At 38.9% G+C, this 24,261-nt stretch overlaps 1 protein-coding gene across 2 annotated transcripts in view; it reads left to right on the forward strand.

Moving 5' to 3' along the window:
* The window catches only part of NRG3 (neuregulin 3), an 871,038-nt gene that overhangs the window by 729,005 nt on the left and 117,772 nt on the right, over nt 1–24,261 (forward strand). Inside the window, exon 4 of one of the 2 annotated variants that reach the window (XM_054036194.1) lies at nt 10,558–10,584. In XM_054036194.1, the coding sequence (XP_053892169.1) occupies nt 10,558–10,584 (27 nt within the window). The remainder of the gene's footprint in view (nt 1–10,557; nt 10,585–24,261) is intronic. The other variant, XM_054036195.1, reaches the window with a different exon arrangement.

Genomic DNA, 24,261 nt, shown 5'->3' on the forward strand with positions numbered 1-24,261 from the left:
CAAGGACCATAAAGCACAGCATTTTTCCCACATCAGCAACTATCTGTTTAGAAAGGAACACGTAACATTAAATATTAAAATGAATAACCTTCCCATCTTAGTAATATGTTAGGTCTTCAGAATATAATGATTCAAAACAGAGAAGAAATCACAATAATGAACTATGATACAGTCACATTATTTAGTTAATGACACAGTCTTTTGGAGTGATGCATGGACTTCAGCAATATAATATCTGTTGTATATATTTTTTGTTGATTTGAGTCCTTAAAGTAACTACATTATTTGATGGTGAATTACAAAAACATCTGTGAATGCCTCTAGATTTATACCAATCTACATTAGCATCAGATTAGGTGGATAAAAAAGAATGTTATGAATGTTGAGGGTCTCGTGCATTGCAAACCAACAAAGGCTAAGGAATTCAAAGTTGAGTCTGACAGCTTTCCTTAACTTATATCACAAGGGGGAGAGAGGGGTAAATATAAATATTTTAAATGGTATTGGGTCTCTCTTAATTCATTTTTCACACATTTGTCCCTGTAATTTTTAGCCTACAATACATTTGCATGAAATATTCTACCAATAATGAACCATTCCATGAACATCCTAATCTCATTGTTGATGGATAACTTGTGAATGAAAAAATTCCTTGCAAATAGTCCACCCAGTTCTGCTCATGCCATTGTGGGCAGAAATATCTAATGAATGTAACTTTAGCCTGCTATCATTCCATCATTTTACCTGCTCTTTGATTCTTCTTCCCCCTCCCCTCTTTCTCATTTCACTTTTATTCCTTTCTCTCTAGATCAAATGTATATATATTATTCTTAGGAAAGATAAGCTGTCTAGTATGTCCTTTATTAGTACTGAAACCAAACAGCAAAGAACGAGGGGACAATAAGACACTGATATAGCAGAGCATGAAGAGACGCTAGTAACAACATTTAACATAATGTTAAAATAAAAATATATACTTCTAAAATAACCTATTCAGAGTATGATCCACCTTCCACTGAAATCAACAGAAAGGCTGTCATTGACCTCACTGAAAGATGGATCGGCCCTATTTGCAAATTCTAGACCGAAGTGCATTGTTTTAAATCCTTTCCCTGCATCTTCCCTTTTATTCACCTCACTAAATCCTGCTAACAACACAAAACACCCTCAAAATCTCTTGAACAAATTAAGTGCTCAGTTACACTTATGCATTGAAGTCATTGGATTTTCACAGGTATAACTGAGAGCAGGAATTTAGCCCTCTATTTCAAATGTAAAGTCTGTGGCACATCCACAATTCCTGATGATTTTATTAATATCGTCCTTGCAAGCATCAGGTGAAATTCTGCTCTTGGTTACACCCATGCTGTATCATTGACTTTCAAAAAGCCTTGACAAAGTATCTCACAAGAGACTATTAAGGAAACTAAGTAATCATGGAGAGACAAAGTACTGTCATGGATTAGAAACTGGATAAGAGACAGAAAACAGAGCAGGAATAAATGGTCAGTTTTCAACATGGGAAGTCTTGAAGTCAATGAGACTACTCATGAGCTTAAAGTTAAATATGTGCATAAGTGCTTTGCTGGAACAGGACCTGGGACCAGCATTGTTTAATTTATTTATTAATGAAAGGGGAAGTGAGCAGTTAGGTGGGAAAATTTGCAGATGACACACAGTCATTTAGGTTATTCAAGACTGGAAAAAATTCAAGGAACTCCAGAAGGACATAACAAAGCCAAGTGAATGGAGAGCATAATGATAAAATTCAGTGTTGATAAACATAAAGTAAAGGAGAACATAAGAAATAATCTAAACTACTCATACATGTTGCTGGGTTCAAAGCAAATGTAACCATTCAGGGAGAAGCCCTCAATATCCAGGTGGACTGCACAATGAAAAGGAGCACCCCAGTAAAACCTGCACATGGGAGACCTAAAGGATGAAATCTCTATGAAAAATCCCCTCACAAAGATGTTCCCACATGGTTCTGTCAGGAGGAAGGGGATTGAGAAAAAGTCTGCCGGGCTCCCAGGGAATCCATGGAATGCCTGCACCCAAAGCTGCATTGTCTAGAGTAGTTGGGGTGAGGGTTGAGATTGTAAATTGCCATTCCTCTCCCTTTCGTGCCCTTTTTTACCCCCCCCCCCAGTATGGAGTCTCAGAAAATACTCTGTAGCTTCCATGGGGTGGGAAGGTGGGTGCAGGTCTGGTTAAGTGCCCTCCTTCCATGTGGGAGGGGACAGTTCTGTGTAAAAAGGGGAGAGTTTTCTGGGATACTGAAATGAATACAATAGTTAACATTTTCCAAACCATCTGAAGGACTTACAAGTCTAAATGCTATTGAAAATCTATGAGATTTAGGCACTTAGAAAACGGGACTTAGGAACATCACATGGAGGCTTTTGAAAAAGTTACCCAATATCATTATAATACATATATGCCTCATCTGGAATACTGTGTTCATTTGTGCTCAATCTATTGCTAAAATGACATGGCACAGAACTAAAAAAGGGTACAGGGACACTTTGAAAAGAATAGGGCATTTATTGCAGCACAGTATTTACCATTCGTATGGTACTGTCAGTATTCCCCATACTGAAAATTAGAGAAACCTACAATGTTGCTGTATATTTAATTGTGGGTGGTAAATGTCTGGTAGCAAAGTAATAACACATTTATACTGTCCTGCGTACATGCAATCATTTTGCAGCAGCCAGGTATTTCATAAGAAATATATTTCCTTTCAGGCATTCTGAAAGTTTTTCAAAAGGAGAAAAATTTGGCATTAATTTAAATAAATTGACAATTCAAGGAGGTAACAACGTTGTCCAAAAAAGGATCCACTCTGAGAGGAAATCACAGCATTGTCATTATTGCCTTTGAAATCTGCTATTGCATTTTTTGTAAAATTGTGCTATGAATGCTTTGGCTGCTGTGAAGAGAGAGAGAGTACGATGCAGATATGAATGCAGGACCAGTATCTCTTAAGTTGAAAATTAATTTCTATCATTAATATTTTATAAGGTATGTCTGTGTTGTATTGCAGCTGAAGATTGATTTCAAGATGTGAGGAGTGTCTCCCTGGTAGGATCGTCTACCCACTAGAGAAAAACTGCTGATACTCTATGTGTGCGCATGCGCGCACACACACCACTTTGTATCCATAAAGTTGGTGTATCATACTACTTTCATAAAGCAGCTATTATATAAGACTTACCTTTTGGCTCACAATCAGATGCTCTAGGTTGTTTACAAAATGAACATGTTATTTATAAAATGAAATTAAACGGTGCCCTTATGTTCACTTCTGTTTTCTGAAACTTGGCTTTTTTCTCTTGTGTTCCATGGATGCAGAGAATGAAGAATATTCAGAATAATTTACAATTGTGCATTTGGTTATTTTGTGACTGAAAGAGCAGAGACTCCAACCCTCACTCGCCCTCCTCCGTCCCTCACTCTGATTTTAGTCCCTTTCTGCATTTCACTTTGTTGTGTGATATCTGAATTTAGAATGTAAGTTCTTGGGGGCCAACACCGAGGGCCGGCTTCCCTACCACCTCCCACCTTGTTGTCATTTACAGCTATGCAAAGTGGGTGAAGAATGCTTCTAAAACAGAATAGTAGCATTGCTCCCTTCCCAACCCCAGCCCCTGCATCCTTGTACAGGTGTAAAAGACCACAAAAAGAGTAGGGCAGTGGAGAATGAGGTTCTGTGACTCTGCTAGTTCTTATGATATGCCCAGCACACTTTGAGTGCTCAGAAATGATAAATACAAATACTGTTTACTTTCTAAAGGTCAGATTGGCCCTTGTCTATCATGGCCTCATAAGGAACAGGCGGGAGTAAGGACTCCTAGACATGTTGCATGTTCTGTGTTAGGGCTGTCTGAATCAGTCATGATATTTGGTGGAGCGCTAAGATTGCTCCACAGATGTTATTCCCTCCCAAGGGTAAAACTGGGTGGGGAGGGGCAGGAAATAGGTGGAGTCATGGCTCCATCTCCCATGACCATCTGGCTGGCCATGTAAAAGGGAAGGGAATATGCTGTACCCCATTGAAGGGTCTCACAAAATTGATCCTTCCTCGTCTCATATAAGGGGTATTGCCCCTTACTATGGGCTGCGTGGTAAAAGCCTGATCCAAGCATAGGTTCCCATTATGACAGGGACTCTCAAGGTGTAAGTTACAGTTCCCTGATTCTTTGCCCTGGTCAAAGCATAAGTAAGAGCTGCCTGGGTGTGACAGCTGATGATGGCTGGGGATTGCCAGAGCTCATTATGTTCTAGCTACTGCCTTCCTCATGCCTCTCTATCCCTCTAATATGCCCCCTGGTATAGGTTGGTTACATATGCTGGGGACTCCCACAGACAAAAGGTATTCCCAGAAGAGGATTTAAGGAACATTTCCACTTCCTTATATCACATGAGACTCTAGTCCTATGTTTGCTAGACTTTAGAAAATACAGTATATGGACTTTATTTCAGTAGAGTCAGTATTTGCTCTGAGCTTTTCAAAAGAGCTTTTTTGTCCTCTCTTGTGTCTACTCCAAACAAAGCCAACCTGGGAAACAACCATTTTATCTTTTTTTTTTTTCTGGTGTTGGCAACTACACCTTTTTTCTTCTAGAATGTAAAAATGCTATTGGGTGAACAGTGGGACTGATTGGTTTCCTAAACTCATAGCCATCTAACATTTTATTTCATATCCTCAAAATCACAGATTGCACTTTCTAGTAAACACCACTGCTGCTGGGGCTGCATTGATATTAAGGAAAATAAGTCCTTAATGTTAGCTGTTGGAGGAGACTTTGTATAAAGTCAAATTCCTGTATAATGAGGCTTAGAGGGAAGAAGTGTGTGTGCATTGGGGGGTGGAGGGGATCTGGTTATATTCAGACTTATGTAAATTGCAGCCTAGCTTCTCTTATCTGCTTGTGAAGATTTATGATGGACAAAGAAACCCTTCAAGGCCCAGTAGTCTGATACTATTTACTAATTCAGGAGTGTATGGCTGCTGCTGCTATCAGGGGGGTTAGTAAAATGGGGCTCCTTTAAATCATTAATCCTGAAATGTAAATAGAGTGATGATGTTAGAGTATTCAAGAAATATCCTTGAAAAAATTATTGTAAATGCTAAAATATATCCCAATAGGGGATATGAATGTTTCTGCATTCATACTTTAAAAAAAATAGGAAACACCTGATTTATAGACAGAAAAAAATATAAATAAAAATTGGTGCATTGCAGAAGCATTTCAGCATTGCTTCTGTGATGTATAGCAGCCTCCTAGGTCAATTCAAAACATGTAGTCCTTAGGGCTATATCAGCTATCATCTACAGCAGTTCTCACTTCAGATAGCAGTTAGAATTAGTCTGGGTATCAACTAACCTGACCTGAATGACTTATCTTAGTAAATATCCAGACAATTCCAGTTCTCTGTGCCTAATTTATCCAATTACAAAAAGGGGTAACAATGATTTTAAAGAGGCCATCAAGTGACATAATAATCATCCTAAAAAAAGGACTTGTATCCTATGCTTACTTCTTGGGGTGGAGAGGAGGGGGAGGGGAAGATTGGGGAGGGAAGAAGGATTCATCAAATACATATTCCAGTGTGGGTAGAACATCATATGTGCAATGAGTCAGCAAGAGGTTTGTTTTGTTTGTTCTTTGAGGCTTTTTTTTCATACCCAGATACCTTCTTCTAATTTCTTGTAGAACTAGGAATAAGAATATTATTTGGAAGCTGGGATATTGGTCTGTGAATGCTTATTTCAGATAGACTCCTTTTCATCATAATCTGTAGAAAAAAGCTTTGTCAGCAGTATATAATGCCAGTAGCTGATGTTGCTTTTTAGGCATATGGGATATATAAAATGCCACTACCTAACATTTCTCCACCTCTGTTTCCCATTCCTCACACACACCACGAAATGTTAGTCATTTCATTGCATTTTGAAGTAGCCTAAATACTTATAATAATAGTTTCCCTCTGATCTATAGAGAGCCTCTCACAATGTTAGAAAAATCTCTCTACCTCTTCATGGAAGGGTGGATATATCACATGACTTTTTAAAGAAAAGTATACCAGCAGACTCTTGAAGGAGACTGCAGATTGCTGATGAAAAACATTGGGTTTTTTTATGCGATATGTTTGACCCAGTTTGAGAAAGATAATTTTTTATCAACTGTTCTGCCATAGACTTAAAGACAATATGTCTTTATCTTTCTTTATAACTGAATATTCTTAGTCCCTTGAAGACCAGACTAAAGCATTTGATCTCCACTATATTTTTTTAAAGTAAGCAGATGATGGCTTTATAAATATCTTGATTTAATTTACAGTGTTTAAGGAAGAGCATAAAATAAATATTGTGTGATTTGTAGACAAATAATATATGCAAATTGTGTATGTACACATGTAATATCACATAATTAAACCTGAAAATTCTGGAAGGAAACTAATCTTATTTCTATGAATATAATATGTGCTGAGATTACTATCCACTCTTGTAGTTTATGATCCCATATTCATTCATACATTTATACCTTTGCAAATAATATACCCTATCTATAGATGTGAATGGCAATATAGCATTATAAAATATAAGATGCATATGTGCATGTGTGACCTATGTATTTCATGCCAATAATGAATGAAAAGTGTTTGGGATTATCTGCATAAACCATCTGTGGATTCACCAATCCTGCGTAATGCATCCATCCCAAACTCATTCTGATAAGACTATACCACATGACGCTATCCAATGTTCTTTCTCCTAACTATACCACATACCACTATCCAGTGTTCTTTCTTTATAAAATGTTGTGCATTTTGCATAACCATACTTGTTCTCTGTAGCAGATTCTGTAAAGAAGATCGTAAATGAGTTCAGAAAACTGGAGTTTGACACATTTTCCAAGTAGTAGTGTAGCAAAACTAGCAGTTTCCAACTATACGTACAAAATGATGGGGTCTAAATTAGCTGTTACCACTCAAGAAAGAGATCTTGGAGTTATTGTGGATAGTTCTCTGGAAACATCCACTCAATATGCAGCGGCAGTCAAAAAAGCAAACAGAATGTTGGGAATCATTAAGAAAGGGGTAGATAATAAGACAGAAAATATCATACTGCCTCTGTATAAATCCATGTACATCCATATCTTGAATATTGAGTGCAGATGTGATCACCCCATCTCAAAAGAGAAATATTGCAATTGGAAAAGGTTCAGAAAAGGGCAGCAAAAATGATTAGGGGGATGGAATGGCTCCCGTATGAGGAGAGATTAATAAGACTGGGACTTTTCAGCTTGGAAAAGAGATGGCTAAGGGGGCTATGATTGAGGTCTATAAATCATGACTGGTGTGGAGAAAGTAAATAAGGAAGTGTTATAACTGCATAACTGGCTGGATAACCGTACTCAGAGAGTTGTTATTAATGGTTCCCAATCCTGCTGGAAAGGCGTAACGAGTGGGGTACCGCAGGGGTCTGTTTTGGGACCGGCTCTGTTCAATATCTTCATCAACAACTTAGATATTGGCATAGAAAGTACACTTATTAAGTTTGTGGATGATACCAAACTGCGAGGGATTGCAACTACTTTGGAGGACAGGGTCATAATTCAAAATGATCTGGACAAATTGGAGAAATGGTCTGAGTTAAACAGGATGAAGTTTAACAAAGACAAATGCAAAGTGCTCCACTTAGGAAGGAAAAAACAATTTCACACATATAGAATGGGAAGAGACTGTCTAGGAAGGAGTACGGCAGAAAGGGATCTAGGGGTTATAGTGGACCACAAGCTAAATATGAGTCAACAGTGTGATGCTGTTGCAAAAAAAGCAAACATGATTCTGGGATGTATTAACAGGTGTGTTGTGAGCAAGACACGAGAAGTCATTCTTCTGCTCTACTCTGCTCTGGTTAGGCCTCAGCTGGAGTATTGTGTCCAGTTCTGGGCGCCGCATTTTAAAAAAGATGTGGAGAAATTGGAAAGGGTCCAAAGAAGAGCAACAAGAATGATTAAAGGTCTTGAGAACATGACCTATGAAGGAAGGCTGAAAGAATTGGGTTTGTTTAGTTTGGAAAAGAGAAGACTGAGAGGGGACATGATAGCAGTTTTCAGGTATATAAAAGGGTGTCATAAGGAGGAGGGAGAAAACTTGTTCACCTTAGCCTCTAAGGATAGAACCAGAAACAATGGGTTTAAACTGCAGCAAGGGAGGTCTAGGTTGGACATTAGGAAAAAGTTCCTAACTGTCAGGGTGGTTAAACACTGGAACAAATTGCCTAGGGAGGTTGTGGAATCTCCATCTCTGGAGATATTTAAGAGTAGGTTAGATAAATGTCTATCAGGGATGGTCTAGACAGTATTTGGTCCTGCCATGTGGGCAGGGGACTGGACTCGATGACCTCTCGAGGTCCCTTCCAGTCCTATAATCTATGAACCTATGAATTTATTCCTCCTCCTAACACAAGAACTAGGGGTCACCAAATGAAATTACTAGGCAGCAGGTTTAAAACAAACAAAAGGAAGTATTTCTTCACACAACGCACAGTCAACCTGTGGAACTCTTAGGCAGAGGATGTCATGAATGCCAAGACTATAACAGGGTTCAAAAAAGAACTAGATAAATTCATGGAGCATAGGTCCATCAATGGCTATTAGCCAGGATGGGCAGGGATGGTGTCGCTAGCCTCTGTTTGCCAGAAGCTGGGAATGGGTGACAGGGAATGTATCACTTGATGATTACCTGTTCTGTTCATTCCCTCTGGGGCACCTGGCATTGGCCACTGTAAGAAGATGGGATACTGGGCTAGATGGACCTTTGGTCTAACCCAGTATGGCCATTCTTATGTTCTTAGTGTGGTGGATGATTGGGTCCCTGGTTTTTCAGTAAGCACCACGTGATTTCACATCACATTCAAAGATATGAAATCTAGCATTGATGTGACAGAGACATGGCTAAACTTAGCTGGTTTTGCTTTTGGAAAAAAAACTGCTTGACTTCATTGTGTATAAACACTTCAAGATCAGATTCTTAACAGTGCTCAGTTCCTCCTTGTGCTATTGATATTTATTTTTAGTTAAATGTGAAAGTTCAGTACATCCAGAATCTTTGAAAAGGTCTTGTGAAGTACCCTACTAAACATATCTGAGAGAGATTTGAAAGCTCACAGAATACCCAGTATTTTTATTCATGATGTTCTGTACTTTGCTACTGTCACTCTGGATAGTATAGAAAGAAAACACAATGCACAGTTAACTGGATTAAAGGCCAAGGCCACAACATTTACTGAAGTACAATAACACATATTGCAGTGCTACCTGGCAGAAGCAGTCCCTGTAGGAGTCAGAGTCTGAGCGCATCCAGCATGTGCTGTGGATCCAAGAAGATGTAATCTCCAAGCAAAACTCCCAAGCCATATATATCTAAATCCTGAGCCTGTGAGCAAGTTTCAACCTAATTCATTTTAGGATTGTGAATGCAATTATTTTTATTTCCATTTTTCCTACATATTGTACTTGCTAAACTACCAACCTGCCAAATACCCAGTGGGACCCTCTGTATTGTGATTATTTGTATATACATGAAAAGAAGCAGACAGCAGTTAAAATGTTTTCCTTTCACATCTCCAGGAGAAGGATGGTGAGATGATTTTCCAGCAGCCTGTGTTATCTCTGTGCATATTTATAGCACACTGTTGTCTAGAAGTGGTCAAAATTTTTCCATCAAACTGTCTTTTGGTGGAAATTTGAGTTGTCAACAAAATGGAATTTTTTATGAAAAGGGTGTGCTCTCTGCAGAAAATTGCTAGTTTTCATAAAAATAAAACAAACCAACTAAACAGACAAAAAAAATAACCTGAAAACCTCCAAATCAAAAAATGTTTAGGCCAAAATCTAAAAACATTTGGGTTTGGACAAAAATGTTCAGCTTTTGCCATTCCAATGACTAGTTGAAATTTTCCATTGGGGGCGGGAAATCTCTACAATTGGGAGTTGTACATGTGTAGTAACTGAAAACATGACCCTCTTTTTTCACCTTTTTGTTTTAATTTAATTCTAAATATGTTTTTTGGAGATTAACTGTAGATACCCAGTTTTGAAACTGTTGGCCAAAGCTTTCTGGGTCTGATTTCCTGTTGCTCTGCACCTAGTATAGTCATGTATATCACCATAAACTGAAAGTAAATTATTACCACATCAGAATGGTAGCATTTCAAACCTACTTTGCCAAATATAAAAGAAACTATAATTAACAAAACTGTGCTACTTCGTCACCACATTCATTTGCTTGTATGTTGTAGCTCCATCCCCTTCTGTCTAGATGCTTCTCTCTTTAGATTGTAAGCCCTGATTGGCAGAGATTGTCCCTTTTCTGTATCTGTACGGCAACCAGAACACTGGGCCCGTATTCCCATTGGGGGCCCTAGGATGTTAGCATAATATAAACATTTAATGATGATGATTTGTGTGTTATTTGGGCCCAATTCTGACATTTTCCTGTCTTTCTTTGTTCTTCTTTTCCATGCTTTCCTCGGTATAGCAGACCACTTAGGAATTGAATTCATGGGTAAGTTTTCACTTTTGTTCCTTACTCACTCATGGTGATCTCTTGGGATTTAGTTTATTGCCAGTTGAAGCCAGTGGAGAGGCTGTCATTGACTTCAATGGGCTTTGGAGTGGTCACTCAGGGCCAGATTTTTAAGGATATTAATGTGCCTACAGGGGGTTTTAAAAGCACCTGGGTGCCTAACACTCATTGATTTCAATGGTTGTTAGGCTCCTAGATGCTTTTGAAAATCCTTCTAACATCTACTGAAATCCAAGTGTGTTAGGCACTAAGATGCCTTTGAAAATTCAGCTAGGCACTGAATCCCTTTAAAATCTGGCCCTACGTGTTTACATTTGCAACACAAGTTAGATTTGTTTATTAAAATTTGGATTATCTCACAATCTCAGCCTCATGCTCCCCGAGTATTGTGGGGGTTAAAAATTCCAAGTTCCCATATTTTATTTCTGTGTACTCTAGCACCACATAGTGTGGAAAATAATATTCTGTATCATGGCAATGGAGAAGATAATGCTGTATATAAGATTTTAGGCATTGGAAAGGATTCAGTAGACATATCTGTCTTGCTGAAAGAGTACTGTAAATGTTAAAATGCTTTTAAACTTGATGTTTTATATAGAATTAATGTTGTAATAAAATGGTAACATTTAACTGAGGCTGAAACAGGCTATTGATATTTCAGGAAGATAGTCTGAAGAGAAATAATAAGTGAGCTATTAACTTTATTTTTTGGACAAAACCTTTTATTCAAAGTAGGGGGAAATATTGAATCACGGAAATCACTACGCTCAGGTTTAGAAACCGAAAGAAGTACATACTTTTGACTCAGATGCTTAACCTGTAAGAGAGCCACCAGCCTGCGGAAGTGCTGATTTTACTCAGTCAAAGCCTCACCTGACAGCTGGTGTTCAGCAGATAGCACAGACACTTTCTTTAAGAATCTCAGGCTAATCCTTAGCAGAGTTAAAGAACAAACTCATCATTTGTGCAAGGCATTTTGCCTAAACCAATAAGTAAGGTTGCTAAAATCTGAAATGCAAACTTTATACAGTATTCCTTAACTAATCTGTCACTTGCTCAGATTATGCAGCTATGCCCTCAGTTTGTCTTGCTCTAGATTCATATTAAAAGTAACATGAAACAAAATATTGTTTTGACATAATCATGTAGGAGCTTTATTTAAAACACACGCACGCATGCACAAACTACACAAAAAAACCCAGTCCAAATAGCAGTAGACACAGGATTTGGGGGTTCAGAGGGGCTTTAAGGTAAAATGTGGCCACTGCTTTCACTTTGTTATTTAATTATCTCATGATTTGGAACTTATATCAAGACACATTTATATTATTTAAAATCAGAAATTTATTTAAGCAGTGACAGGAGGTAAGTTTTTTTAAAAGAATTTGTTTATATTTTTACATCTACGTGTCAGTAATTAATTAAACTCCATATTGATAAACTGACAAAAGAAGGGCCCGGCCCAGCAAACGCTATCTCAGGTGAGCAGCCCTGCCCATGTTAATGCTGTCGCTTTCACCTGCATAAGGGTTTGCAGGATCCGGCCACACAGGGGGAAAATGTAACTATTTCAAGTCTTCTCAGTTTTTTCAAGCCTTCTAAACACCTTAACGAATTTAGAAGAGACTTAAGCAAAGGTAACTTAGGCTAGGTCTACACTACCTGCCTGAATCGGCGGGTAGAAATCGACCTCTCGGGGATCAATTTATCACGTCCCGTCGGGACGCGACAATCGATCCCCTAATCAACGCTCTTACTCCACAGCGGAGGTGGGAGTAAGAGCCGTCGACAGGAAGCCGCGGAGGTCGATTTTGCCGCGGTCCTCACAGCGGGGTAAGTCGGCTGCGATATGTCGAATTCAGCTACGCTATTCACGTAGCTGAATTTGCGTATCTTAAATCGACTCCCCCCTGTAGTGTAGATGTAGCCTTAGTATTTAATCAGGTCACAGAAAGGCACAATGTGACCCTATAAAAATCAAGAAACTCAGAGTTCTGGATGAAACTCAGGGCTCAGTTCCCTGTTGCACCTGAGCAGAACTAAGACACAGTAGAGATGGGATCTGCAAGTCTAGTCCCAACATAAGTTAAACTATAGGGGGGGGTGGAGGTGTTAACTTCAGAAGACCTTCTGCTTGCAGAGAGTCAGGTGTGGTGGAATCTTGCTCTTCCACACCTCATCTGCTACTATCTCCTCACTGACATACCCTCTCCACATCCCCTGCCTCCTCTCCTTGCCCTTGAAATACCTGTCCAATCCTCACTCTTAATCAGGGTGGTGACTCACCAGCATGGGTGGTGATGGTAGAGATGATGTAGGACATAGAGACCCACCTTCTCCAGCTTTTCATAAGGGTGATTCCAGGGGAAACCTCCAGTTCATGTGGGCCCACTGTGCTTTGCATAAGCAATGCTAAGGGAACTTAAAGGACCAGAGAATCCAGCACTCTGTTCTTAACTCATTCCCTCCCAGAGTAACAGATTCCTTGAGCCATATAAGCAAGAAAGCATGAGTGAAACATTATATATATGTATACTTATAATACGGTTTGCAACTCATGATTATTAATCTATAAAGACTGGTGGTTCAGTTCATTCAAAAATTTGGATGCTTAAGAGCCCAGTGGAATTAATAGAAGTATCTCCACTGAATTCAGTGGGGATACATAACTGGACATTGGTCCTTGTGGTGCGTTGGACTCATCCCTTCCCATTCTGGGTCTTCTTTGTGTATGTGAGTTCAGGCACTCTGGCTCCTTTAAAACTGGAGTAGCGGGACACATGACTAGGAGCAAGCAGGCAATCTACAAGAGGCAAGATATGAGGCATCCTGCCTCAAGCGGCAGGGGCAGTAGGCAGGACACTCATCATGAGCCAAGCTCTAGTGTGATCTTTCCATAGTACACTGGTTACCAACAGGGCCACAGAGAGCGGGTTCGGGCCCCAGTGAAAAAAAAATTTCGGCCCTCCCAGCAAGGGCAGACCGGCTAAACAGGGCCTACGAAGGAAGTGGGGACGGGGGAGGGAGAAGCCGGGCCCCAGGCTCCCTTCCGGACCACCGGGTCCCGGTAATTTGTACCGGCTTCCCCCCCCTCGTCAGCCCTGGTTACCAAAGGGGAAAAGCATATCCTCTTCCTATACATCCAGCAAAAGCTGGGAAAGACTCACATGGTTAAGACTAGGAGTACTTGTGGCACCTTAGAGACTAACAAATTTATTTGAGCATAAGCTTTTGTGGGCTACAGCCCACTTCTTCGGAGCCCACGAAACTTATGCTCAAATAAATTTGTTAGTTTCTAAAGTGCCACAAGTACTCCTGTTCTTTTTGCGGATACAGACTAACACGGCTTCTACTCTGAAACCTGTGGTTAAGACTGAGTATGTTGAGCTTATTTGCTTTTGTTTTAGAACTTGTGTTTGAAAATCAAGCAGCCCTTAGGTCTTAAACTAAAGCGATGTTGGAATATTTATTCTATCTTCCCAGCTGGTGAGTTTTCCCACTGGCTTACAAGGTGTTGGAATAGGCCCTAACTGTGTCTAAATCATCCAAATCTTAAACTAGAAATCTCATGAGACAGGTTTTCTCATAAGACTTTGTGATAAATGAAGTGGGGGCAGTAGCTCCCTTTTATGGACACCCAGCCAGCCAGTGGCTATAAAATCCCTCTTAGTAGCTGTTCTCTAATTATTCTACCTGTAAAGGGTTACAAAGTCTCACTCCCTGTTAGTAGCTGTTCTCTAATTACTCTAACTCTAAAGGGTTAAAAATTCTCACTGCTATGCATAGGTAAAAGGAAGTGAGTGGGCACCTGGCCAAAAGAGCTATTGGGAAGGCTAGAACTTTTTAAAATTGGAAAAAGACTCCCCTTTTGTCTGTTTGTTGTTGTTCTCCCAGGGAGAGGTGGACAGGGCAGCAGCCATGCTTGGGCCAGGTATGAAAAAATCATCAGTATCATACCTAGAAACTACTCATTTAAAACCCCACATATGTAAGTAGATCAGGAAATGTTTAGGAAGACGCGATTAGGTTTATCCCTTTTATTTCGTTATGGCTTGTGGATTCCTCTGTGCTAACCCCAGGTGCTTTTGTTTTGCTTGTAACCTTCAAACTGGACCTCAAGAAAGCTATTTTTGGTGCTTAATTCTTGTAGTGGCTCTTTTAAAATCTAGCAGTAGCCTGAGTTCCCAGTTGTATTTTCTTTATTTTTTTTATTAATACAATTTTCCTTTTTTTTAGGAACAGAATTGGATTTTTGTGTCTTAGGAGGTTTTGTGCACATGTTGTTTAATTAACTGGTGACAACAACTGATTTCCTTTGTTTTTCTTTCTCGGCTTTTCCCCGGGGAGGGGAGAGGATAAAAGGGCTTGAGGGTACCACAAAGGAAGGAATTCCAAAGTGCACCTTCCTGGGCTCTCAAAGGGGTTCTGCACTTGGGTGGTGGCAGCATCTACCAATCCAAGGTCAGAGAAAAAACTCTAACCTTGGGAGTTTAATACAAGCCTGCAGTGGCAAGTATTAATTTTTTGAGTCCTTGCAGGCCCCAACCTTCTGCACTTGAAGTGCCAGAGTCGGGAATTAGCCTTGACAGACTTAATGTGGTTCCAGTCAGCATAGAACCAGGAATTTCAAAGTGTATGCAAGAAAAAGTAAAATATTTTTTAGAAAGGTTGCCTACGTTTTTATAGTTCTTTATTTATAAAGTGTAAACAATTTTACAAATCTTTACCATAAGTATATAAAAATACAGTATCAATAATTATAAAAAGGAACTTTTCACTTTGTTTGCAGTGACGTGTGCTGATACAGAAGTGAAGCATAAAACCTTGACTCAGTCATTCAAAGCTTTTTGTGTGTGTTTAACTTCATTACTGGAAGAAGAAACCAATTTAATCAGTGCAATTGGTTCCATTAGTAAAGTTAAGCATCTACATAAGTCTTTGCAGCATTCAGGCTTCACTGTACAATTCTTCCTACATAATCCAAGACACATTGTTTCTGGGTATTCTTTGTGTATGTGACTACGGGCGTATTAGGGACCTAGCTCTTTGATCTTCAATTCCATAGAAAGATTTATTTCTAAAGTTTCTTTGTATTTAAGAGGAAATATTACTGCCTCCAGCTGTATGAACATTTTCACTGCTATAGCAAAACTCTCACACTTGACATCTTCATTGTGATTTAGTAAAAGCGGTGGAGTGTGGGAGGCCAGAAAAAGTGTGATTTTACTTTATTAATACCATTTCATGAGAATTTAGCCGGAAAATCACAAAAATTATGCCACATAAAGGATGCTGGGTGAAATTTCTCACTGTGTTACAATTTTGAGAATGGTTTAATAGTTTTGCCACTAATCTTTCATAAAATGAAACTTGGGATTCGTACACAACATTAATAGTTACTCAAGCAAAAAAACAAGAATGAGAGAAGCAACAAAAAGCAAGAGCATGACAGGGAAAATTGGTTTGCATGAGAGATAAAGATCCAGTCCCATTTTTGGTATTAGCTATTGTGTTTTCTGGATGATATTGCCTGTACAGAAATGCTGAACGTCTGAATGGCTGGACTTCAACAATGTCACTGGCTTCATTTTGCAGGGCTAATATCATTACATATAATTTTAGAATCAAGAGAAATCTTTGTTTAAAAATTGTTTAAATGGGGAAAATTGGGTTTAACAACCTTGATGTATGCCTTTACATGTTCACAATAGAAACAAAATTCTGTTCCTGCACACACACATGTGCAGCTTCTATTAAATTCAATGGAAGCCAGATGAGCACAAGAGAATAGAGGTTGGCTTTGAAAATGGGCACTTTTGTACTGTGATCAGAAGTACCAGTTTTTGTGAAACTCCAAATGATGAAATGCTTTATGCTCCTCTAACACTTAAAAAGTGGAAGTATGGTCTTGTGATTGAGACACTGGACTGGGACTCGAGATCTAGTTTCAATTCCCAACTCTGCTATAGACTTCATATATGGCCTTGGCCAAGTCAAATAATCTTGGTGTGCCTCAGTTCCACATCTGTAAAGTTGGATAATAATATTGTCTTTCTCTTATCATTTGTCTGGCTTGTCTGTTTAGATTGCCAGTTCTTTGGGACAGATGCTGTCTCTTACCATGTGTTTGCACAGTGCATAGCACAATGGTGATCTGATCTCAGTTGGGGTCTCTGGCGGTGCTACAGTAATACAAGTATATAGTAATAATCTTCCATATGAGGCTCTCAAAGCACCTAGAAATGGTACTAAATACATTTCTTAGCACTTCTGCAGGTGGGAGGGCTGGTAAGCAAAGATTAACATGATGAACCACAAACAATTTTGATGAAAATATAGTCTGCATGTGTAAATTACATGAAGTGTTCATGTTGGGAAGGGTGGTTTTGTTTTGTTTTATTTTATTTTATTTTTTTTTGGTCAGTAGGATATAAAGTGGTAGATGAATGTTGGTGCTCAGAGAGCAGGTATCATTCACCTAATAACAAATCTTAGAGGTTCATTAATAGTACTGAGTAAGGGTGGAATACAGGTATCGTAATCTTATCATTGTTACATAATACAAATTTAAAATATGGAAGTGAACCAAAGATTCTCCCACAGGAACAACAGATTGACTGCTAATGGAAACAGACTCATACAGCTGTTTATTCCCACCGTTGGTAATACAATAGGTTACAGTGGGCTACAAAATCAAGGTCTTCAGAAATACACAACATACTGAGCCACAGTAATCTTCATTGATGATTGTGATGTCCTATATAGGGACTAATAGGATAGAGCCAAACTAAGGTGTTCATGCTCTTGATCATATTGTACAGGAGAAAAGGACAAAAGGAAACAGCAGTGAATTAAAGAATCCCTGCAGAGGCAAAGAGAAAGCCAACCACTGCTGGAAATGCTGTATGATCACCATAACTAATGTTCCATCGTGCAGAGAAGAAAAATTAAGGACAAAGGATGGAGTAGTGGTTGAATGGAGGAATGAATAAACTGTCACAGAAACCAATAACCCTTTCAACAGTAAGGCCTTAGCACCTAGTGAGAATACCCACATGTCTAGACTACTCAACTCTTGTTATGCCACAGCAGTATGTGATGGGATACAGAGGTAAAATAAAAAGCCTTGTGCAGGGACAAGAAGAAATCCATTGAACTACTGATGAAAACATAGTTGTTATGCAAGAGGAGTCCTCCTGCTACGGCTGTTAGGAGCCAAGCCAACATCAACTATATAAACGAAAATTATGAAATAATAACAGAAACCTACCCATGTGTAACTGCAAAATAAATATTGCAGCTGCAGAGAAATGTGCAGCAGTATGTATCTGCAAAACAAATTGGCGACTGGCATTTCTAGTTATGATTACTTCTGATTTACACTGGCGTGAAATGTGAATCAGCCCCAAGAACCATTTAATTAGGGCCTTGTCCAAAGTAAATGTTCTTCTTTAGGGATGATTCACATTTCACACCACTGTAAATCAGGAGTAACTCCATTTAAGTCGGTGGAGTTACACCACAGTAAAACCAGAGTGAGGGCAGAATCAGGTTCTTAATTAATCAGGCATAACAACTCACAGAAATGAACTAAGCAGAGCAACAAACTAAAACAGGCATAAGATACCACTAAAATTATCCTTTGTGGATCTTCTTGTAACTGTGAATATGTATAAAGAATTTCCATTGTTCATATTCTAAGTATTAAAAAAATTGTATCAGAAAAGCTGGTGCTTTCATTTGGTTTCTTTAGCTGACACCTATGTAACAGCCCTCTCAGTTTTCAACTCTTCTGATTGTGACAGTGTGTGACCACAGTGATCATGTGAGTAAGACTTAGGGAATACATGATGTGGTTAGCTAATCCATTCTCTGACCTTGAATTTTATCATCCACTGTAACAGACACATTTTGATTCAAAATGTCAATAAAAACAGGTTGTATTTACTGATGGACAGTATCAGCTAAACTAAAAACTTAATATTTTTGCTGTTTTGCGTAAATAAATAAAAGGCAAAATTTACTAGTTTCAGCACAGCTCACAATCTATGCAGTTTGTTGGCTAGGCTCCACACCTGCAGCAATGGCTTAAAGCAGCAAATAAACAAATAAAAATAAATACCTGGGATATCATAGAAGGACTTTGCTATCATTGAACATTATCACCCAGTTTCTCCGCTCGTGTCAATTGGCATAGTGTTATTGATTTTAGTGGCATGACATTGATTTACATCAGCTGAGATCCTAGCTGTATGTACTCTAAAGGTAATATATTCCAAAGATAAAGTTCAGATTTTCCTGGATTCCAGTTTTTACAAATAAGCATATAGATCCTTTTTAATAGTAATTTCTTTAAGGCATGAACCATGTTTGCTTCTCTGTTTGTACAGTGTCTATCACATCCGCGCTTTGATGTTGGTTGGTCCACTGAGTACTACAAAAAATATAAATCTTAAATAATTATTTCATCCACAATTGTGAAGTATAACAATTAACACTTTTTATGATACAAGTTCCAGGAGAAAGTTACAAGTTCCAGGAGAAAGAATAAATCCAACCTTTAATTGAACCATGAAGGTTTGCATCTGTTTAAATTGAATACCCATGTGACAATTGTAAATGCTGTGCTGTTGTGGTTTACCAACAGCCAGAATATAAGCATGCAGGTCACACCCTCGCTTCTGTTGCCCAGTTACTTCTTTCAGTGACCCCCAGAATCTCCCAGTCATGAATTTCCCCAGAACTGTCTGCCTTGCAGTGTCCAGCCTTCACAATGAACACTCACAGAAGTTAAATCTGCCGTTCTTTTAAGGAGTCAGTACACTACAGCTTATTAACTTAACTGGGGTAAACACACCCTTCCCTTCAAACATAGCGTTGAGTTGGTTTATAGTAAAAATAAAATGAGTTTTATTAACAAAAGGACACTGGGCAAGTGATACCATGTAGAAGAAATAAATATAGAAATAATTACAAACAAATAAAAGGAAAACATGCTCCTAAAATTAAAATTTAATCAGCTGTTGTTCTTGTTCAAGATGATTTCTTTACTTACAACAACTTCTCCAGTGTTGATTGTCTGTTCCAGCCACCCTTGCAGCATCAAAATGTTGGTGTCTTTGATCACTCGAGAGATGGATACACCAAAGTCTTTCAGCAATTCCTTAAATCCCCAAAGTTTATCTTTGACGTCCTCCTGGGGGCTCAGCTTTGCTCTACTCGCTGTGTCCTCCAGGGAGCTAACACCTGTCACTTTTGCAGTCTCCTGCAATGCAAATGATGGTCCTGTAATCTCTGATGCAAATGAATAGTCCATTGTCCAGGTTTTCCAGTGAGCCAGAGATACTTGCCTTTCAGTTTGTCTGAAAAAGAAAATACCCATTTCATTTCCTTCATCTGTTTAGTCTCCAAAAGATAATATCAGAGAGTATCCATAATTTCACCCAAACCACTGTTACAGACATTTCACAGTGATATTAACAATCAGTGTGTTGTTAGCTTTCAACTGACAAGATGACACCCAACTAACTAGGATGACAGCAATATGTGAGGTGTATTGAGCGGGTCAGGCCCGCTGAGTTTCACTGTACCTATGAGGGATCCCTTTGCCATCTGGCATTGGGGTGCTCTGAGATCACAACCATATTGCTCCTTAAGCCTTCTGCTTCCTTACTCAATCCCTATTGTTTGTTACCCTTACTCATTGTGTCTTTTCTAAAATTAGCCCAGAAGCTCTTTGTTGTAGAGACCATGTCTTTCTATGTGCTTTGTGACATGCCCAAATTTTTATGGGTACTTCAAAATAATAAGAATAAGTAATAGCATGCTGAGGCATGGCATGACTTTGGAATTGGAATTGGGTGAGACTTATGGCATTCTCTCCAAAAGCTTCATGCTGAGCAAAATGGCCACCTGGAGAATAAGATTTAAACAGTTGATGGAAGCAGAGCGGTCTTCAGGGACTGTGAGAAACTGGTGTTAGTGTGTATGGGGATGAGGTGAAAGGGAAGCCCTTGTGGGCTGAATGATAAACAACACAGATTGCATCAGGCTAGGTCTACAAAATGTTTAAACTGGTGTTCAAGGCTGACACCCTATTAGGGGAAAATGTAGTCGTGTGTGTGACTTGTGACCTGTTGTGAGCCTTTTGTTCAGAATTACTCTCTCTATTTGTCTATGTGTTGTTTTTCCAGTTTGTTTCCATTTTCCCAACAAATTATCTTCAATTACCTTAAAGTGCTTGTGAAGAACAAGAAAGGGATTTACACTGTATTCAGTGTAGGTGGATTATGATAATATATAGCAACTATTTCCCCTATTGACTATTTTACTATTAAAACAGTCACTTTGTGGATTACATGGGCAAAATTATTCTAATACATTTAATTTACCTTGATGACCTTCCTCTCCCACTTCTGATGTGACAATATATTCAGCTTTCTTCAGGAGAAAAACTCTGTGTGGGTGTGGTTGTTCCTTCCTTCCATCCCTGACACACATATATTTATTTATTTATTTGTTTATTTATTTATTTTATGGTAAAATTCCAGAAAATACAGAAAGTTTGTATATATATAAAAAAGCCAAAGTTTGTTAGTTTTGGTGTTTGTAAAATGGGTATAAGTCCAAAAATGTACATCAATATGTCATCATTAATGCTGCATATAGCTCTTATTATTGTATCATTTTCCATGGGCAAAATGAGTTTGGGGGGGGGGGGCAGAGGGAGGGAGCATAGGGGTCTGTATTGAGAAAAATTTATTGTCTGTGGATTAGGAAGGAATATTTGTGGGGCCTTAAACAGTTGGATAATTCATATAAAGTTCCAGGTAAGTTTTTTCATGTTCTTCCTACTCCAAATCTCTTGGCTGTTCTGCCCGATGCTGTGCATTAGAACACGCAATCCCATGTCGCCACACCCAGATAAAAAGGAATATGTACATCTGCGCTCAGATTGTGTGAAAAGTACACAAGCAATAACGCATGCCTAATGTGTGTGCACAGTTTATGTGATTGATTGTGTAATTATATGCACAAATACGTATACATTTTCTGGGTATTTTTTGTTTTGGGCTCAGGAGTGTGCCCCTTGGGCTTCTGTGTGGCTGGTACATCTCAGTGCTGAACACTGTTTATCTCAAAATCCAGATAATTTGATTCCATGAACAGTGAATGCATGGTTGTACATTTAAATGTGACCTTTTATGCAGAAACTAGGTGGATGAGGTAATATCTTCTATGATACCTCACCCACCTTATCTCTCTAATATCCTCGGACCAACACAGCTACAACAACCTTTAATGCAACCTGCACGTTGAATGGGATATTTGGGTAAATAGTTGATTTAGCCTGAGAAATCACTGACACAGACAGACACCACAAGGCAATATTGATGCCATCAGATGGCTTATTATCGGAAGGTTCTACTCCAAGCTTTGCAAACAGTATGTGAAAGGTAGCTCATACATTTTGAGCATCACTGTAAAATGGCCAGCAGGAAAGAGGCTGAATCCTCTTACCAAACCAGATGGCATGGCAGAAGTAGAACTGTTCTTGGATGAGACTGCCTGGCTTTTCTATTAATTGGTACCAGGGGCCTGGGAAGCAGCTTTGGAGGTGGTAAGTACAGCACATTCCACATGTGAATCCAGAGCTCATTGTTACTCTAGTTACTTATTACTTGTTTCACTTTGCTCTAGCTGTAAATTTGCCCCTTACCATGCACTGAAGCGTTTCCTACAGAAAGCCGTTATCCTGAACACCGATGATCTGCCAAATTTGTGTAAGTATGAGGGCGCTGGTGCCACTTTGCCCCTTCTCCCAATCACAGGTGCCATAGTGCTGGCAATTGCATCCATCAGACCATACCAACATGGTGGGTGATCATGCCTGGAAGCATCTACCTACCACACAATGGTAAGTACCACAATAAATGTTCCCATGACACTGGTTCATTTATAATGTATGTAAAAATATGTAACACTACTGATGTTTCTGAAAGTGAATTGAATCTTTCTGTGTCCTCTATGTCTAGAATGAGTAAAGAGGCTGTTCCTCCACTAGTTACTGGAAGAGAAAGAGAAGGGTAAGCAGTGTGAAAATATTGCCAATGCACTGTCGATGCCTTTGAATTATTACTTTTATGTACCCTTTCTTTTCTTTTCCAGGAGCAGCTGAATATGACAAGGTGGAAAAAGCGCTGAGTGGTAGCTGCTGCTGCTTGTTTTTAATACAGTTATATGCATATGCATTCTGTAATTGTGTTTCATGATACCCTTCTCCTGCACCTTGAATGTGTCTTCATCTGTGTTTTGAAACTAATCTGATCTAGGCTGGAGGCCATTGTTATTCTATAACCATTGAATGGTTTCATGACATCAGCCTTTGTCTCTGATTAGAAACAAGTGGAGTGATGGTACTACAGTTTCCCATGTAATATACAAATTAGTCATGCTAAGCATCAGCCCAGGGAGAAAAAATACGGTACATGCAGAATACTTAACCAAAGCTTTAGTAATGATGTTGTCAGTATCACAGCCTTCCTGCATGTTCAGATTATGGAAGTGTGTTTGTATTCTGTAATGTAAATCTTCTCATCTTTGTTGCGTGTCGTTAATGACAATCAGGAATTTTCCTCAAAAAGTATGGATACAGCATTTTACAAGTATCATTTGGTGATGTCTATATACTTTGTTCTTTTTGGCCATAGCTGTTAAATCAGAAATCCCTTCACTCTTAGATTGTTTTAATGTTGCCACCCAATATCTTCTAATAAATTTTTCTCTTGACCAGGCATAAGGTGATGTTCTCCTTATCTTCTTGTGATAGATTCTTTGCATTTAAATACTTTGGTTAGATGGTGTGAAGGCATTTTGTCTTTAGTTTTACTACAAATTATTAATAGTCTTATCAGCTCTACTGGTGATTATAAAGTAAAAATAAAAAAATAAATTGGGAGACAGAAAATATAACCAGTTTGAAAGCTCCTCTCCCCGCAAGAGTTAATCAAATTATATATAAAGTACTTTTAGCATCTGTGACCGAATGATATAATCCAAATCACCTTTTAAGGTGTCAGAGACCGGAGGGTTATGAACAAAATCAATTAAAGAACAGAATCCACTGACAGAGGAAAAGAAAGGGGATAAGAAAAACAAATGAAGGAGAGGGATCCCTTTGTGATTTATGATACTGTATATCAACACAATACCTATAGCATTAGTAATTGAAGTAAAGAACCTTGGTTTCCAAAAGCACTTGCTTCTCTGTTGAGTTATAGAGCACTGTGCCAGATCCAAAGCCCACAGAAGTCACCGGATTTTAATGTGCTTTGGATCAGTCCAGTAGGGGCTGATCCATCTCTCATTGAAACAAATGGAAGACCTTCCATTGACTCTAATAGGCATTAGATCAGGCTTCACACCACTTAAAACTGGGAAACTGATATAGAGCAGAGTAACTCTGACACATCCTCTCCTGTATAGGATGCTAGTGGTAATGTACAAATGTGCACAAGCCAGGCAGCCACTTCCCCCCCTTATTGTAACTTCTTTTCTCTTCTATTCCCTGGCCAGCCTTCCTCAATTTGTCTTGTCTTTTCTATGCTCATATGTCCTCTACTGCAGTTTTGTAAGTTTATTTATCAGTTGGGGTAA

This window comes from Malaclemys terrapin, chromosome 7 (genome assembly GCF_027887155.1).
Source record: "Malaclemys terrapin pileata isolate rMalTer1 chromosome 7, rMalTer1.hap1, whole genome shotgun sequence".
Lineage (NCBI taxonomy): Eukaryota > Metazoa > Chordata > Testudines > Emydidae > Malaclemys > Malaclemys terrapin.